The sequence below is a fragment of the Leptinotarsa decemlineata genome, unplaced genomic scaffold (genome assembly GCF_025532065.1).
Source record: "Leptinotarsa decemlineata unplaced genomic scaffold, Ldec_3_MD MMD2_tig00000010_RagTag_RagTag, whole genome shotgun sequence".
Classification (NCBI taxonomy): Eukaryota; Metazoa; Arthropoda; class Insecta; order Coleoptera; family Chrysomelidae; genus Leptinotarsa; species Leptinotarsa decemlineata.
The window spans coordinates 868,168-887,358 of NW_027412538.1; the positions used below are offsets into that span (position 1 = coordinate 868,168).

General features: G+C 33.8%; 4 protein-coding genes across 4 annotated transcripts in view; 1 reads left to right on the forward strand and 3 right to left on the reverse strand.

Moving 5' to 3' along the window:
- Window positions 1-1,332, reverse strand: part of Pkc98E (Protein kinase C) — a 46,202-nt gene extending 44,870 nt beyond the window's left edge. Inside the window, exon 1 of the mRNA XM_074171198.1 lies at window positions 754-1,332. Coding sequence (XP_074027299.1) covers window positions 754-1,092 — 339 coding nt within the window. The 5' untranslated portion in view covers window positions 1,093-1,332. The remainder of the gene's footprint in view (window positions 1-753) is intronic.
- Window positions 1,333-2,808: 1,476 nt separating this feature from the next.
- Window positions 2,809-3,686, reverse strand: LOC111507968 (death-associated protein 1). The gene is made up of 2 exons (XM_023163365.2): window positions 3,517-3,686; window positions 2,809-3,389 (listed from the first exon to the last, which is right to left on the reverse strand). The coding sequence occupies exons 1-2, from the start codon at window positions 3,566-3,568 to the stop codon at window positions 3,148-3,150; spliced, it is 294 nt and encodes a 97-aa protein (XP_023019133.1). The 5' UTR covers window positions 3,569-3,686; the 3' UTR covers window positions 2,809-3,147.
- A 7,929-nt stretch (window positions 3,687-11,615) lies between these two features.
- Window positions 11,616-12,283, reverse strand: Srp14 (Signal recognition particle 14). Its single transcript, XM_023163371.2, has 3 exons — window positions 12,150-12,283; window positions 12,021-12,093; window positions 11,616-11,877 (listed from the first exon to the last, which is right to left on the reverse strand). Exons 1-3 carry the CDS (start codon window positions 12,171-12,173, stop codon window positions 11,651-11,653), a joined length of 324 nt encoding a protein of 107 aa, XP_023019139.2. The 5' UTR covers window positions 12,174-12,283; the 3' UTR covers window positions 11,616-11,650.
- A 1,590-nt stretch (window positions 12,284-13,873) lies between these two features.
- On the forward strand, window positions 13,874-17,322 carry RNASEK (Ribonuclease kappa). The gene is made up of 3 exons (XM_023163369.2): window positions 13,874-14,033; window positions 14,086-14,205; window positions 17,055-17,322. The coding sequence occupies exons 1-3, from the start codon at window positions 13,965-13,967 to the stop codon at window positions 17,154-17,156; spliced, it is 291 nt and encodes a 96-aa protein (XP_023019137.1). The 5' UTR covers window positions 13,874-13,964; the 3' UTR covers window positions 17,157-17,322.
- The last annotated feature ends 1,869 nt before the right edge of the window (window positions 17,323-19,191 follow it).

Genomic DNA, 19,191 nt, shown 5'->3' on the forward strand with positions numbered 1-19,191 from the left:
GGAAGATAATTTCTATTTGGTTCTACCAATTTAATTATAGAATTTGCAGAACCCACTGATTTATAAAAAAAAAAAGAAATATTGCTGGCAAGGGTAAATATGATCCTAAAATATGCTCAAAATCATGGAGTAGTCTGATTGTATAAAATGTTTTACTTTGATTTTGCTCTGCTACCAACTCTAAGCTCTGCATTAAATGAAAAGTAAATTAGTATAAAATTATGACCTGAAAAAAAAATGACATCCACAACCAAAGACTTTGTGATAGCCTGAAAGGGATCATTCACATTTGTAATGATAAATATTTGAAAACATTTCTTTTTATTTCAATTGAAAATTGCAGAGGGAGATTTCTCATGAGTTCCAATTTTGTTTTTTTTGAAAGGTCTAAATGATTACTCATTGTCTATTCTAACATATCCATAGCATAAACTCTAGGAGTCTAGGATAAACATCTGCTAATTACCTCTCACAATGATCAAATCTAACCCTCTGACCTAAATAGTGACTTTCATCAATATAGGAATCAAAGATAAAATCCCTAAAACTGACATTCGTGCTAATTTAGTTCCAATTTATAAATTTAAATTTCTAGAAACAAAGCTAATAGCTGAAATGCTAATATTCACTTCTCTTTTTTTTTCAGTGGATCATAAACATATAAGAAGCAACAAAATAATCTCTAAATCTGACAACCCTGTACGGGACAATCTGATCACTGAAATCTGAATTCAGATGTCTTGAAGGACTCACCCAAAAATCAGATGCATCCTTTTCCCTGCTGAGGAGATCCTCGAAGGGAATGCAAACATTGGCAACAAAAACATCGGGCGGAATAGCAGCATCGTGGAAAACTGTCAGGGTCAGCGTCTTGGCATTCTCCACCTGGTGTTCGAAAAATTCGTTCCACAGAGGATCAAAAGTCTTCTGCTTACTGGTAGAGCGGGCCACATGGGTGTCGTCCACGTCGATGGTCACGTACGGATCTAGGAGTTGCTCGTCGGCCTTCCCGAAAGTGTGGCGCTTAGAGAAATCCGTCGGCCTAAGGCCCTGGGCCTCACATATTTTCACGCGCAGAGTTCCCGTGAACATGGCACCAATGCACTCTTTCTCTCACCTCACCTTCGAGGAAGCGGTTTTAAGCACGCCACCACGGCACTAATCACTTTACAAACTACATAGGAATGTCGGACCGATAAAAACAGGTTCAAAACACTTAGCTCAATTGACAGCTAGCAAATTCGACTGGAGGCTGGCCTCGATTTTCCTTTACGATTTCATCGTCCTCGGCTCCTCCCATCGAACGCCAAGTAGTTGAGAAAACTGACGATATTGAGGGTTGAGGAGCAAGAATGAGTATCTTACGAAAGAACTCTACACTGAATGTTATACCTGACATCTATCAAGAAAATCCTTAGACAATGTCCACAGCATAGGTGAATATGAATAGTTTCTGTATAAATGGTAATTTTCATTTACTTGTTTCTCTATTGAACTATAGATGACGCACTGAAGAGAGCGATTATATAAAATTTTCCGCTGACAGATATACTAGTGAGTCTGTGGAAAATGTTGTGGTGTAAGCTGCCAGTACATCTGTTTAAAATCTGTTTTTTCCGTTAATCAGCTTAAGCCCCCATACGAACGACAACTCTCAGAAGTTGAGAAACTTGTGCGAGCTAAGGACTAACGAGGTCTTACCTTTTAACGTGTGATTCCTAACACGGTTGCAGAATCACCCCAGCTTCAACCAGATAAATTGTCTCGAGAAAAATATCTGGTCGAGGCGGGAATCGAACCCACGGCCTTGCGATCGTGAGCCGGGCGCACTACCACCGCGGCCAATTCCACAACATCGAATTATTTGTTTCAAGATCTAGTGTAAATTTTATGTTTTGGTGAATGGAATTGATGTATTGGAGAAGTGACTGCAATTGCAGATGTTTATCTTTACAACAGCCTAAAACGTCGTCTACATATCTGTACCAATAAATGCTTTTTTTTTAATTTGGGTGTTGTTGAATAATTTACTCAAAAATGTCTATGAAAATTTTGGCTAGTATGGCAATTACCAATTATGCGGTCTTCTTTGTTGTTTATGATGCTATTGAATTCAAAATAATTTTGGTTTCTACATTATCATTAGTAACAATAATTTTTACCTGGTTTGTACATTTTCTTATGACTACCTGTTTACCAGTTAGTAATATCAATTAATTAAAGTGGATAATTTGTATATATTGTTTGAAAGTGGTTGACAATGTTTCATGGTAAATTTTATTAGTTGGAACTTCCATTGTCTAATATGGCTTTAATAAAATTTGAAATCTCTGAAAAAACAAATAAAATTAAAATGATTTAGCTACAAATATTAATTATATTAAGAAATAAAAACATAAAATGAAATTACAAAAAAAAATTAGCAAAATAATAAAACGTTAACAATAACAAATGAAATTAAAAAAATTTAAAAAAGTTTCAAATTGGGAAAGAAAGTTTTTGGCTTTCTACTACTCCATCTCGATACAAAATTTGTGGGAATCTTCCAAAGAAAAGAAGGAAGTTTCCCACATTTTTTGTATCAAGATGGAGTAGTAGAAAGCCAAAAACTTTCTTTCCCAAATATTAACACTCCTAAAAAAAAACAAAATATGTAACCTCTTCAATTCAAGTTTCAAATTAAATTTTTTCACATTTCGATTGTTATCCACAATCGCCATCACCCGAAGACATAGTTCTCCACTGACAAGGAGATTATGGAAAAAAAGAACATTAATTGAAACAAGTTAAACATCAAATGAAATGAAATTTCCACTTAAAATATTTTATTGAAAACTCCAAATAAATGTTTTAGAAAAAATACATAATTGTAATCTATCACCACTTTACAATCGACTCAAGTCAAGTAATATAAATGTATTATGACAGTAAAAAATATTTTATCAATTCTAAACAGATTGAATCAAACCATATGAAACTGAAAACAGCAGTAGATCAAAACTGAAAAATAAAATATTAAAAAAAAACAATTTCACCTATGAAACAAATCTAATTTGACAATAAAATTTGTTTTCATCATATAAATTTGGCCCATATTTTTAAAATAAAATGAAAATGCAAAACTCCAGTATGTATATAAAATACAAACTACTTCCTAGGCTGTTGAATATTAACCAATGGTTTACTTGGATGTACAGCTGGGGGCTTTTCTTTGTGAAAACTCTGAACAGCCTCTGCTGGAAAATCTGCATGGCCCTTAGGAATTGCTCCTGATATAGAAGTTGTTTTTGGTGGACTGCCCGTCATAGTTATACCAGTAACGTCCTCCGATATTCCTCCAGAATCCTTTCTAGTTTTGTGCTGGGTTATCCTCATGCCTCCAGCTTTTACTGAAAAAAAAGGATAAAAAACATGTATACATAGTGTGCTGTTTCAATTTCACTGTTGTCTAAAAATACTGGAATCCGTCAAAACAACTTGATATCTATAGAGACGAAAACACTGAATTATTGTTACCTGCTGGTGGGTGGCCCGCTTTCAACTCAGATTCCTGTTTTGGGCTCGACATTTCCTCAATCTCAGTGTAACAGCTTGGACAATATATATCTTAATTTTTAGATGAATTAGCTTTTTAAATACAAACACGTACACAGTTTTCAATTGACCTTGGTTGTGGTACAGTGTTGCCAGATTATACATTTTTAAATTCTCTTGGCTATTTTTTATAGACAATTTGATGAAAAATATTTAGATTTTTTGAGCTCAGTTTGAATTTTCTTGTCAGAACTAGGCCAGATGGCCCCAACGTGTTTGAGTTTTTATGGAATTAAGTTACGAAATGGCATTTGAAACAATTTCCACAGTGCTTTGGCATTTCATTCACAGAGGCGCTAAGCTCATACCAATGGTAACATTTTGAAACGTATTCGTTATCTTGTTTAAGTCAGATTTATGGGCCTAGGGCTCCTTATCCTTTCGGCTGTATGAGTTTTTCTTAGGTTCCTATGGCGGGGCGGCAGGGGATTGCATGGTCCTCTGTCGACTTCTTTTGGCTCTTTGCCCTGTGTGTAGAAGTCGCAGCGTACTTCTTTGGCTTTGTGGCCGTTTAGGTACTGTTTCTTGTTTTATTTTCCGGCAAGCATGGATTGCAGAACCGGAAACTTCACTAGAAGCGACTGCAGCTGCCCTAAGGCCGTTGGGAGACCTTCGGGAGAGCTGCAGGCGTTCTCTGACGATGAGACGGCCCTTGCATACGAGACGTCGCTCCTGATTGAGTTTCTTTCGACAGGCCTTGGGTTTATGGTCTGTCTGTTTTCGTTCGGCCTATCTGAGGCCCTTTTATTTTCAGGGCGTTCTGGGCACCCATGGAAGCTCGCTGGGTGTTCTCCCTTGCAGTTAAAGCATCGCAAGGGCGAGTTTTTAGGTCTTTTGCATTCATTGGTCATGTGCCGCCCGGCACATCTAACGCAGGCTGGAACTGCTTTACAGTTGCTTTGCGCGTGACCGAATTTTTGGCATCTGTAACATTGCCCTGCTCGGTTTCTCGGCTTCTGTGTTTCGGCGCTTACACGCACGTTTTGAATTTCGGTGATCTCATATATTTTGTTTTGGCTCCTTGGAACTAAAACAAGCACGAACGGTATCGGTACCTTGTTAGTTTTACTCAGGCGAGCTATCGAAAGGATCTCAAATCCTTTGCCCTGGAGTTCAGTCTTGATGTCACACTCTATGAATTTCGGGACCCCGCGGAAAACTACTCTGAGTGGTTTTTCGCTTTTCATTGTATAGGTGTGGTAGGGTATTTTCTCTTGATCAAGGATCCGAGTAATTCTCCTATAATCATCTGTATTTTTAAGGTGGACTTTAATTCCATATGATGTGTTCACCGTCCGCAATATGGAGATGTTTTGCGCAGCAGCAATCGTGTTAAAAGCTTTCCACTTTTCTTTTGCGCAGATGGTTATGGGTGGAGGCTTATCCGCTTTTTTGCGTGTTTCTGCCCGGTCATTTTTCGAGGCGTCTGTTACTAGTTCTTCGTCGCCTACTTCCATTGAGTCAGGTGGTGGGACTTCTGTTTCCTCTATATTTGCCGACTCAGTTTTCTGAGTGGGCTTTTGAATTTGATCTTCCAGTGCCACGCCCGGCTTTTGTGATAAGGAGGGTGTAGTTTTATTTGATTTTGGCTTATTGGTCCATTTAGTCTGGGAAAAACCGGGTTTTAACTGTTTGATTTGTTGAGCCGTTTCTGGCTCTTTTTTCCTCTTTTTTGGGGCCTTTGCCGCTTGGCTCTCTTCGCCCGACATAATATCGTCGCTGTCCAGATCGCTGATGTCAGAGTCGGAGTCGAAAAGACAATGAATTAGAGGTTTTTTGTTTCTCAAATTCAAGTCCATTCTCTTTGCAAAGAATTTATATGCTTCCACTAGTTCGGTACTACTTATTTCATAGTATTCTATAATAGTTGATATTAAAGCCAGACTTGCTTCTTTTAGTTCTTTACGAACTTTCGTAAAATTGAAAATCGTTTCTATAACTTGTTCCATCTCGAAAGATAGATGCTACACTTCGAAATTAGCACAACGAAAATTAGTCAACTTGTCATTTTGAAACGTGTACGTGTACGAAGTTATGTGAATCCCATTTCTCGCGTCGAGAGATTTTGACAAAACAATGGCGAATGAATTTAAACACCAGGACACGACTATAATGCATTATACGTGGAAACTGAAACAATGTTTCAATTACAAAGCGATCACTTCTTATGTTAATGCTCTAGATCAGCGGTATTCAATCTTTTTCCTTATTGGGCCACATAGTCGCTACTGATAGACCTTGCGGGCCGCAATTATAAAACTGAACTGCACAAACTACTTTCAGGTTTTGCGTTATTAGAGTTAGACGTTGTATGTAAAATACAATAAAACGCAACTATAAAAATAAACCATTTATTTAAAAATTAATGTGATGATTGACATTGACGCAAACTATTTACAATTTCTGATAAATCTGGAACATAATTACTACATGCTACTTTCAAAACGTCGTCCAGGTGCGAATCACTCAGTCGGGATCTATAAACATTTTTCGCATATTTCATTATTGAATATGATGATTCGCACAGGTAAGTTGACGCAAACACAGTGAGGAGCAAGTGTACGCAATTTTTGAGCGTTTTGTAGTTATCCGGTACTAATTTCCAGAAACGAGATATATTGATAACTCCAGAATTTATCAAGGTTCAAAAAGTGTACAGTGAAAAAAGCAAAAATGAAATTTTATATCAATTCTCTCAATTTAGTTTTCAGTAATGTTCAGCAGGAGCATTTGATACAGCCCTCTTTTAAATGATGAAATATTATGTGTAAATACATCGTGAACAGATAAACTACTTAAAAATAGATTCGAGCGCAGAGGACTATAGTCAACAAGTTTGTTTACTTTCCTCATAAAAACTCTGCATCGTTTAGTCACCGTATAGTTCTATACCACCTTATAGAAGTGGTTTAGTCTATTAAAAACCATATTGATTATTGTTACAGATTGCTTTCAAAAATAGAAAAAATCGTAATGTTCCTGTATTGGATTGAATATATTTTTCTTTCATGTAGTTGAGTAAGGTAATTTTATTACGAAACAAGTGTTTGCTCACTTATCAAGTAGGTATCATTTATGCATAAAATTGTATTTGCTATATATTAATAAATGATATTACTATTATTAAAGTTGCGATACAGGTTTTGGCCTGCATATTTTCTTAGAAGAGCAACTGAGTATTCTTATATTTTTTTTAATGATATATAAGCCAAAATGTTTTGTTTTACCACCACTATTTATTTTAGACAAGAAACAACATCAGATATTTGTTTATAAAAAAGTAACGAACTATAGAAGACATTATAATTAAGATGATGTCAGTCCTGCTTGCGGTGGATATGACCATATGAAGAATGGTTCGAATTTCTCTTTCATATTTTGTGTTCTCTTGATGATGGTATTTTTTATAAATTCATCACTTATTTTGTTTTTCTCAATTTGAAATTAATTAGTTCAATATTTATATTAGGATTTTGAAATGTATAGTGGGTTTATGCAGCAACAAGAACTGAACTCAATAAAACTAGTAACTAATATACTATATTCAAAAAAAATGTCCAGTTTACGCACATGTTAACAAAACCATAAATATTCTTCATTTGTTATTTTACTATACTACCGAAAATGATTCCATATGAACAGAAAAAATGTTCAACATTCTTTCATTCACTTTTTTTATTGTTGAAATAATAAATTTGAAATATGCGTTTTGAAATTGTTCTGGTCAAATGACAGCTGTAAATATTTCGATTTGGCTCATGCTCGTTTTCATTTTGACCTGAGCACTTAGTCATATGTAAGCCAATTTTCTAGGCATATAGTTCTTACTTTTTAGTCTCGTCAAATTTACATAAACACTCTCGTTGATTTGTATTGGTTGAAGTGTAAGTTCTTAGTTTTAATCTTAGGCAGTGTGTTGCATAAACCCACCATTGGACTATGAAAAGTAAAAACTTTGCATTTGTTTCTTTGAAAAAAAAAAGAAAGAAATTGTAGAGAACTTTTTTTTAAGTCATAGTGTAGTCAGATTTCATCATTCTGTCACCAGTCACATAACATTCTTCTTCGTTTTTTTTTGTTGAACTTGTATTGGATTTTATCCCAGAACTGATAGTCAATGATAGTCAGTTAGTTTAGGAATGGCCAAATGACCCCCTACATGAAGCAAAAGTACCGATAGTTTTGTAGATTTCATACTTTTAAGATTTTGGTTCTTCATCTTCAGAGATTATTTTGCCAGGAATTTCATACATAAAGTGAATGGAAAGGGTCAGATGTAAGTTCTATCCAGAATTGTCAATGATTCTGGTGACCATTTCTCTTAAATAAACAGCAAGTCGAAAGTTATAATGAAATTTTTCAAATCTGAAGAAATTTCTTTCCATCTGGCAACGCAGCATCTTGCCACCTGGAAATCAATTCAGTTCTCTGAACAGACACTGTGTTTATCAAATGACCGTCAATAAAATCAGATATGTCTCTATTTAAATTATTGTTAATATATAGGACACCCTCTGAAAGAATTAAAAAAATAATAATTCATCATAATTGTTTCGAATAATTCATTACATGTGCGGCAGACGACTTTAGACAGAGCGGTATCTGAAAAAAAAGGGAAGGGTGTGATTGCAAACAAGGTTGGTATCAATGACAGTAACAGCAATTTTGACGTTACCTAAACTGAGTAAAAAAATTACTTTGCGAGTTTAGTTTATGGGTGGGTTATGAATTTTTCTAATAATAGTTTGTAATGTTTTACAAGAATATCACCTTTTTCTGGTTGGTTCCTACCATAGATATGTACAATATATACCTACATTATAATTTCTATGGTTCCTACAACAGATATTCGTTATTGAATTGAAATAGATTCCATTTACGGAACGCTAAGCAAAGTAGTATATGAAACAGTATCAAAAATATACACTTCCTTTGATTTCATGAAAATGATCCCCGGCATATACTTTTTTAGTACTATCTAGATGAGACATGGCAGTGCCCGCCATATACAGCCACAAATGTTAATCGAATAATCGAAAATTATGACATTTCGCAGACCCCCACTATATAGTAACCCTGTGGTAGTCTATGATTCATGCCTCTATGGTAGACTTCAGACAATTTTCTCGTTTTATGTTCATCACAACTCACAACCCAAGGAAGAATACACAAACTACTTACTCTCTATAGTAGGTGGTTTGTGGAAGAATATCATAACCATCTCCGCACAAAACAATTTTCAATTTCGGATGTTACATATTATGCTCGCTTCACTTTCTAATAAATTCTCACAAGAGATTTGTGGCCGATTCTCAAAAGATATTACAATTTGTTTAACTTGATAGTTCGTAATTTTTGTTCTGGTGTTGGGAAAGTGTTTTCAATAGATGACAATTTGTGTCCTGATTCAGTGAAATGAGATCGGAAGTTAGAGTTGAGTTATTTTTTTACGAACCTACATAACTAGGTATATCAAATAATAACATTGATTTATTTATCGAAACTTTATATTGAGCACCTCGTCCGAAATGACTACTTGAGTTTTTCCTTGGATAAATTATATTTTCAAATGAAAAATTTTACTGGTTTGATTTTATTTCATTTCTGATTATTTCCTCTTTCTGGGATTCGATATTATTGAAAGTCAATCGTTTGAATTTTTGAAACAATACTTTCATGCTGTTCAACTGAATTCTATTGGAGTGCGAAATTGATTAAGAAATGTTATTGTGAGGGTCATATCAAATATGCTAAACAAATGTTTAAAAATATTCGTTTCTTTAAATCATCAAAACCGCATTGGAGCTGACGCCCAATTCTTCCGCGATACCACACACAGTTCGTGATGGGTCAGTCTTCAACAGGATCCTCGTCCTGTAGGTAGACCACTTCGAGGCTCAAATCTGGAACAAAATTTCGCAAACCGACGTCGAATAGTTGTTTTCTGATGGGAGCCAGGCCATGAACCTACCGTGTAGGTAAGGGAATTATCTAAATGAACAACTCGTTCAGGCCAGTCTTCCTTTGCCTACACAGTAGGTTCATGGACTGACAACTATCAGAAAACAACTACTCCCCTGGCTAATACTATGAAGGGATTTAGATTATATCCAACAGGTGTCAGTGCAGTGGTAATAGCTAGAGGGGTAGTTGTTTTTTGATAGGTTATCAGTCCATGAACCTGCTGTTTAGGAAAGGGAAGACTGGCCTGAACGAATTGTACATTTTGATAATTTGATTTATAACCAGTCTTCAAGTATGCCCAATAACTATACGTCAAATGAAGTTAGCTGTAGCTACTTATTATATAAAAAAATGGGAACACAATGATATAAGTTACCAGCCGATTAGTTTGATGACAGCTTTTTCCAAATTATTTGAGATAATGATTTCAAGAATTATTCCATATTTTTTCCAAATACATCAATTCATTTCATGATTTTCACAAGAACAAAAATTACTTCACTTGTTAATTGCATTCACCTTTCACTTGTTCATTTTGTGTTCTTGGATTTCGACTGTGTTAATCATATTCTATCTTATTTTAAAAACTCTTCCAATATGGTACCAAAGGAATAGCTTTCGAGCTTATGAAATCATATCAATATAAAAAAAAGTAATAAACTAAGTCGAATTAGACAAAAGTTATTTTTTTTATTTTATATGAATTTCTATAAAATAAATAGGTCATCAATCGAACAAGATGATTTATTAATACTATCCATGATAATAATTATAAAATTTTCAACACTAAATTTTATTCAAGACGCATTTTGCTACACGCCAACATCAATATTGCCCCAATTAGATAAATGATAAAGAGTTTTCTTTTGATCATGCAGTATATAATTGATCAATTGTTTGAGAAACGAAATTATTAATTTTTACCAACTGAACTGTATCCTTCAGAAAGTGTTCAATTTTAAATAGTATGGTACCACTAAAACCAAAATATTCAAGGTAATTGACTAATATTTCTGATTGATTCGGCCGTTACTTGATGAAGATCCATAGTAATGTCATAAACGACACCTCACGATTTGATCTACACAAAGTTTTTGGAGATCAAATCGAGTGGTGTAGTTTATGAAATGAGTAATATTTTATGGTTAACTCTGTCGAATGCTTTCGAGAAATCGGTGTAAACTGAAAAAACTTGACACCGCCCCTTAAATGTATTCAAAATGTCTTTCTGATATATTAATAAACTCTTGATTTTAGAAAAGTCAAGCTGTTATTATTTAAAACATTCAAACAATGCTAACAGAGTTGATTTGTGAAAAGACAAACGAAAATTTTAGAATTATGCTACGACTATTTGGAATTTCATCAACTCAAAAAAATATAAGTAACAAAAAGAATCACACATATATACTGCTTCAGAATTTTCTGGACAATTAACAATTACACATAAACTTTGTTTCAACCATGATACCTCGGGTAAATGGTAATCCCCGAAAATAACAACCTTATGCTGAGGATAATCGTGTAAGAGACATTTGACTTCTTGGCAATGATTCATGTACACTTATCGTTCAAACTGGGTGGACTGTAGATGCAACAAACATATAAACTCGTTTTTTCGTGTCTGATTTCAATGAATAGTTGCCCCACAAATATTAAGTTTTTGACTTTGTTTTTTGATCACTACTTTTTGAATTAGCATTTGCTGTACTTCAACATTTCACTAATTATATACATCATGTGTAGAATTAAAAAAATCGTGAAAGTTTTTTTGGTCAAGTGCTATGGCGTGGTGTATGAAAGAAACATTTTTCCTTTGGTGTTACACAATCAATAAATCTTGCATAAATTTCACCATTAATGATAGGTCTAACTTAAAAAACATCTTCACTTTAGGTAATTGTAGTATTAGATACACACCTCAATTAAAAAAGACCACAAGTATTTCTTATACCGTAAAATATAGTTTGTTTTGGAATGTATAGAAAAATCTGTAAGATAATTTCAAATACAAAGTAAAGAAAATGTAAGGACAGTAAATAACCCTTAAATCAACATTTTCCCAAGTAAAAAAGATTTATTTTTCAATATTCTACTCTGCTTTTGTTTTATTTTTGGGCTTCTTAAGTTTTTTCAATCCATCTAAGCTTCCTTTAAGTAGACTGCTATAAGCTACTTGAAACTTATTCACGTCTTTCTGATGTATAACTGTGGCTATTTTTTCAGACCGAAACTTAGCTCTTACTAAGCACATATGCTCACGAAGATCTGGAAGTGGAGGTCTATCTGGTCTTGGAATTGGTCGATTTCTCCCATCATCTGAAATTCAGAACAAAAAAAGGATGAAATATATATTGAAAAACCAAAACAGCTACAAATCAATCTTTCAGATATTACTGAATGTTATGAGCTGATAGGTTGCTTAAATATCAGGGATTGAACATAGGAACTTGGGTACTTACAACGTTTAAATGTCATGGTAACTGATCCATCTAATCGAGCTTTTTGAAACAGTTTTCTTAGTTCTATTAGAAACTGAAAAAAGTATTGAATAAAAATCACACTTTAAAATTTCTAGAGCTATAACATACCGAGTCATTTTCTAATAAAACCATTTCTCAACCAGATATTTTATTATTTTAGTTACAATTATTCTCATAACCTATAAACTCTATACCTTATGTTATGAAAAGTTTTTGGTTTTTGGCACCTACGCCCGACGCTATGCTGGAGTTTCATGATTTCGACGTTTCTACTTTCTATGTTCGAAAGACCCATAGAAATATGAACTGCGCGTGACGTCACTTTTACATACATTCCATCTGCGAATCACACAATGTCTGGGCCACAGGCAAGTGACGTAATTGCCATCACGTGAATCTCTTGTGTGAAAATAATCATTGTATGTTCATCGACAAATATATTACTAAGATTTTTTTGCAACCTGCGATGTTTCTAGGTAACTTATGATCGAATAAATAAATAAAAAAGTTTTAAGGTTTTTTAAATTACTTTTAGCTTTCACTTTCAAAAATCAACAGGATTATAAATGAACCAAATTGGAAATAAATGGATCAAACAACAACCATGTTCTGTTATGAGAACTATGTCAACGAACATACCTAGGTTGACGAACAACGGACAGAACGAGGTTAACGGGGTCAAGTAATGTATGTGGCATCGAGATTATGTATCTTATTTTATTATATTAAAGTAGTTTATTTAAATCCAGACTTGTACGATTAATACAAAGAATATAACACGTTCATTCAAATTTAACGTTGTCTGCCTTTAATTACATCACAAACATGGAGATCAAAATCTTTAACAATTTGTAACCCCCCTATATGAGAAAAATACAAAAAATTCCGAACCAACCAGTACAACCTTTTTACTGAAGTACGAAAAATCACTCACTAGTAGCGCTAGTAGTTCGGTAGGGACAAACACTGCCTAATCCTTTTATAAACATATGGTAAAGTACAATTAAAAAAGAATGTTTTTAACAGAAGAAGATGTACCTGGAGCAAAACTAAAATTTGCAACTGTAAAGGATAACAATGTTGTAACATTAAAACGTTGGCTTGCATGCCGCAATTTAAAAGTAACTGTGAATTAATAGACAGATTAGTATACCAACAGACTTCATTTCATTTTCCATTTAGTATGAAAACTGACACAGAGTAGCCAACTTTGAACAAATGCAAGTGCTTTAAATGAAATCCTTATCCCATATGATCTGTTGGAACCTTTGGCGTAAAATATATATATATTGAAAAGAATGTTTCCTCACCAGAACGAAAATAGTATCTCTATTCCGTTTGTATCCCAAATATTCGTTTGTTATACAAACGGGATAGAGAAAAGTGTTTTTCGAATAATTCAGTGTTCTTATAAAAGTATTTGTTTCGAAAGTAAGCTGATTAAAGATGGCTTTTTTCTTCCAGTTTGTGTCTGAAAATTACTTCTTTGAATGATATACACTTCTGTGTATTGAGTAAATTTTTGAATTTGATTGCTTCTCTCCTCTGGAAGATTCCTACATTTTCTTTTATAAGATGAAGAAGTAGAAAGCCAAAACCTTTCCTAAAAATGTTTTATTTTATTTCAAGTCATCTTCTGTGATGCTAACTTAGTTAGCCTCGGGAGATGGTATTTTTGTTCAGGTGTGTAAAACGTGTTTTCAATGGATGTATAATATGCCCCTCCTTTTCCAAGCGAAAACGTTATACCATTCTGGTGAATAGTATTATTCATGACGTCACGACCTGAATAGGATTCAACCAACTATAGAAAAACGAAAACACCCCAAATAACAAATAACCCGTGACAAATGTCATCAACTGAACTGTCACATGACATTCTATCCTAGGGTGTTGTACTAGTTATAAGACAATTTTTGGAAAATGCCAATTTGCGGTCCAAAATGTTCCCTATGCGGGTTGATAATTAGTGCATGGGGAATTGTTCAACTGGTAAGATAATTTCTTAAATATTCTTCTGGTTTTGACATCTTTGTATTCGAAGGCCTTCATGGGGATCTTTTACTATGTAAAAGCAGTTGCTCTAGCTGAAGATATACCACATGTTGAATACGAGGGAGATCTAAATGAATTCTATCTTCAAGTTGATAAAGGGTTTCAGCAGGTAACTATTCAAATTTACATTTTTTCATTATGATAGTTTCTGTCAATTAATATATAGTAAAATAGGATTCCATGGTCAGTGTTTCCTTTAGAAAGAACAAAATCCGACTGTCTTTGCTGAGACTTCGAGAATCCCTCACATTTCATGGCTATACAACTGAAGATGTCTACTGCCATAGCAGACGAAATATTTGGTACTATATTCCTTTTCACCATGACCTATCAGCCGGAGTTTTGTTGTTTCTAAGCCTGTTTACACTCTGTAACTTTTGACTTTCTTTTCATGCACCTGTCATATCAGTTTTTGGGAATTGAGGGTATGACGAGGTACAAGTAGGATATTAGCATCACTACTTCAAGGATTTACTTTATTGGGGTAAAATTTCCAATGATTAATTGTTTATAGAGGAACTAATTGTCATAGAAGGCCACAAACGTTTATGAGGCAGTAAGCAAGAAATATGTTGGAATATATGAGAAACATTTTTTATTTTTACTTGAATAATGGGAAACATGGATACTTTGGTGTGAGCAGCAGCCATTTTTATCTACCAGCCAAATTTTTTTTTAATTGTCACAATCGGAACATAATAGATTTCTAACTCAGAAATGAAATACCAAGTGATGATTCATTCAGAGGTCAAATCATGCCAAGGTTTGAATTATAAAACCTTTGTAAGGAATATTTTAACAAGTAAAATCTATGCAAAAATCAAATGAAGAACAAATACGTCAGGAAATGATTCTTTTGGAAGCCATATAGGGAAAAGTTTATACTTGAATTAAACCGATAAAAATTAATAATAGCAACAGTTATTTATTTATGAATATCAAATAGACATTAGCCGAAAGTTGGACATTTTTGAGCTCATACGTACTTAGAATGTTTTGACATACGCGCGCTATTTGTTTTGTTTACAGTAACTTCAAAGATTCATCTTGACCCAAAAATGGAATTAAATCGTGAACATTTTCGTGCGATTATTTTTTTACAACTTTCGACGTAGATTAATTCAGCAACAGTGCATGTATGAACTGTTGCTGATAAACCAGTGTTTATCGATGGTATGGTGAATTCAATAGTGGTCGTAGTTCACTCCAAGACGAATTTTGTGAAGGTCGTCCAAAATCAATTGTTGTTCCAAAAACCATTGATGCTGTGCGCGAACCGATATTGCAAGATCGTCATGTGACCTATCATGAGATTGAGACAACCTTAGGCATTAGTGAGACCAGCATACATTCAATATTGTATAAACATTTGACTGTCAAATAAATTTGTTCGCGTTGGATCCCACACAATTTGTCAATCGATCAAAAAAAGGCTTGTGTCGATTGGTCAAAGGAAATTCAGTGCTTCGAAACACGTCTATGACATAGTGACAGGTGATGAATCGTGAATTTACGCATATGAGCCCGAAAGTAAACAGCAGTCGACTGTATGGGTGTTTCAAGATGATCCAAATCCAACAAAAGTTGTTGGCGCACGAAGCACTTCCAAGCAAATGGTCGCCTGTTTTTTCGGAAAAACTGGACATGTCGCAACCGTACCACTATAACAACGTAGAACAGTCAATTCTGAGTGGTACACAACCATTTGATTGCCAGTTGTCTTCCAACGAATCAGGAAAACTAACCGCCGAAGACGGATCACTCTTCACCACGACAATGCGAGCTCTCACACATCGGCTCAAACAACTGCATTTTTGAGCACCCAGAACATCGATTTGATGAGTCATCCGCAGTATAGTCCTGACTTGGCACCGAATGACTTCTTTTTATTCCCGCACGTAAAGAACAGAGAGGTCAGCGTTTTTTGACACCTGAAGAAGCGGTTGCTGCATTCAGAATACATGTTTTGGAGATACCTCAATCAGAGTGGCAAAAGTGCTTCGACAATTGGTTCAAACGCATACAAAAGTGTATAGATCTTCATGGGGAATATTTTGAAAAACGATAATGTTATTTTCGATGATTAATATTTGCAAGGCAGCCCTCGTATAAATAGAGATGGTTCATTTGAAAGTCATTTAGGAGATAGTTACATGAACAAATTTTTCAAAAATTCTTATGTCCTGGAACATATTAAATGTTTAGCCAAGGTTATTTTCGATACAAAAGCTTTGGAAAGTTCTTATTTAATTATAAAAGTCTAGCCAAATTTATATTTGGTTCAAAGCCTTTGAATAGAACAAAGAAACAGTATATGGTAAGGAATGATTCTTTTGAATCGAAGAAGGGGTTAGGTTAGGTTATCAAATTTGAAAATAAGTAACTCTATGCATGGATGTGTAGATCATGCAAAGATTCCCTCATCCTTTTTTTTTTGTATCAAGATGGAGTAGTAGAAAGCCAAAAACTTTCTTTCCCAAGAATGATTCCTATTTCCTAAGGGGTACTTTTCATCTGAACGAAATTTTCAAATATTCTTTTACCCTCGAAAATGTTCAATAAAGTTTATTTTTAGTAAGGAGACTTTGAATAGGCTGAGAAACAATATACTAAGAAGCCGCCTAAGGAGTACTTTTGATTGTACAAAATTCGTAGGATAAAGGCTTTGAATAGACTGAGTAATATTATTGACTTTGTTCCACTCTTTGGTATTTAATTGTAGAATTGACCAATCTATCAATTCTGGTACTTTTTAACTTAGAATTATATATCCCATTTATGAAGAAATGTTGCTCTGATGGTTGTGTGCAAAGAAAGGTTTTCTTTGGTCTAAAATAATGAACTAAAGGAGAAAAAGTCGTGAAGACAGAATCCTCAAAGTGTAATAAATCAATAAACTAAATTGTTTTTCCTTAATAATTCAGTAGGTAGGATGATAAATGAATTTTTTTTTTTCAGAATGCTTATAATTGTTGGATAGCAGCTTTACTGTACTTGATAACAATGGCCATTTCAGCACATCAATTCTGGGCTAACAATCGTTCATCTTTAAATGTCTAATATTATTAAGATTATATAAAATTTTGTTGAATTTATATTTAGAAAACTTATGGCGAATTCTGTACATACTTCCATGTTTTTTTTTTTCGTTACATTCCTATGTGTTTTTGTTAATCCCAAGTATATTCTATTAGAGTAATAAACTAGAATTAGAGAGTGGAATGTATATTGAATATTTTTTTACTGATTGTTACTTTGTAACTGAGTTACCTAACACAAAACAGAAGTAATTACACATCTTGATGTTAACTAAGGTGATGGTGAAACATTAACCTTTGAAAAGTTTTGACTAAACCTTAACTGTACTAATAACTAAAATATGGAAGACTGAAAAGTATCTGCTGAACGGTTCAATGTGTTCATAAATATGAGTGCTACATCACACCTAATAATGACCAATTTGTCAATATTGATAAATATCATATAAAATTTTAACAAAAACCATGTGATACTCAAAAACACCAACATTTTAAGTCCCTATATATAAAATTTTATTTTTGTACTTCAATTTATTCAAAAATATAGTTGAAAATAATATCTTGAAGTCACAAAATTGAACTTCATCGAAATATAAAAATGATAAACAGTATGAAATAAAAGAGTAATCTCTTTTTACTTTTTTCTTGGTAACATCATGATGCTTTGCATCACTTTAAATAGTTCCAATATATTGATGGAAAAATCAAAGGTGTTATTTGAATATAGAAATACTTAGAATTTTTAATTTATAAATTGTTTCATTGGTTAAAATAGCTAAGAAATATTCACAAACTTCAAACGAGTGTAAAATCAAAATAAATGCGTGATGATCAACCATACCTGCAAGACTCCCCAAAAAAGCATTGTTCAAGGTGGATCCAGTTACTCTTTCCCTATTTTTGTGTTAAATTCTTCACTAACTTTCTCTTGAATAAGTAAGTTAAGAATAAAGTAATTATAAACTAGTAGCTTTGAATAATACAGAATTATATTTATGGAATATGCCGATATGCATGAATTCTGAGTGTGGTGTGTATGGTTGTGCCAATTGGAATTTATGCGGTGAGATATCCTAAATGTTTGGTATCCGACAGCCAAATACTCACAAATATCCTTCGCCACCTTTTGTATCAAAAGATACAGATGTAGCTGAAAAACCTGGTACTCTTAGAATATTCTGAGTCGAAAAACCAGTTTTAAATGAAAAAGAAGAGCATTCAGCTTGTAGTACCAGAAATATTGTTCTAAATCTAAAGGGTAGTCATCAATAATCTACTTTATCCTTATCATGTTCATAACTTTACGGCGCAGATCAACTGGCAGAAACTAGCAGCAACCGTTAGGAAATGAAGTTATATTCATACAAGTAAAATTCAGTATTAAAATTCAAAACACTTCTTTTTACCTGTTTGCCTAGACAGTCACTAGTATCTCCTTTTCCTTCAAGAAGAATCACAATTTTTATTTGCACTAATTTTAGAAAATGAAATGTATGATTCTGCACCAACCCACTGCAGTCTCAAAGTCCAAGAATATCTACATCAGATTTATCCTAATAAGTGGATAGGTCAGGGAGCTCCACAGTCATGGCCACCTAGGTCACCAGACCTCAACAGTTTAGATTTTTATTTATGGGACATTTCAATGATGTCCCATAAATCGTCGACCTAAAGGAGGTGGCCACTTTCTTACTGGGATTGTATTAGAAACTTTTGAACCACAAGAGTAAGGTCAGTCAAACGGAGATGAAGTTGCATTCATAGAAGCACTATCAAGAGGTTCAAACAAATCAGACCCGGTTATTGAGATATCATAAGAAGAATAAATTATGTCATTTTGATTTTCTTTTTTTCCTTCGTTATTTCAAATATTTTCAAAAAATTTTACGAACATTTTTTAATCGAAAGTTAATTCTTTTCAATTTGTCGTAATCAGATTTCCAATTCAACGTTTCATACTCTATGGGCCACCCTTAACATTGTTTTTTCAATATGGATCTTTGTTATGTTTGTCAACGATATATCTAATTATATTAGGTATACAAAATTTGTGTTAT

Coding starts and splice junctions, on each gene's coding strand:
- Srp14 (XM_023163371.2), bottom strand. CDS start 12,173: ATGGTTTTATTAGAAAATGACTCG. Junction 12,094..12,149: donor TTTTATTAGAAAATGACTCG/GTATGTTATAGC, acceptor TACTTTTTTCAG/TTTCTAATAGAACTAAGAAA. Junction 11,878..12,020: donor TACCATGACATTTAAACGTT/GTAAGTACCCAA, acceptor TCTGAATTTCAG/ATGATGGGAGAAATCGACCA.
- LOC111507968 (XM_023163365.2), bottom strand. CDS start 3,568: ATGTCGAGCCCAAAACAGGAATCTGAGTTGAAAGCGGGCCACCCACCA. Junction 3,390..3,516: donor AGCGGGCCACCCACCAGCAG/GTAACAATAATT, acceptor CTTTTTTTTCAG/TAAAAGCTGGAGGCATGAGG.
- RNASEK (XM_023163369.2), top strand. CDS start 13,965: ATGCCAATTTGCGGTCCAAAATGTTCCCTATGCGGGTTGATAATTAGT. Junction 14,034..14,085: donor CATGGGGAATTGTTCAACTG/GTAAGATAATTT, acceptor TTGTATTCGAAG/GCCTTCATGGGGATCTTTTA. Junction 14,206..17,054: donor TTGATAAAGGGTTTCAGCAG/GTAACTATTCAA, acceptor TTTTTTTTTCAG/AATGCTTATAATTGTTGGAT.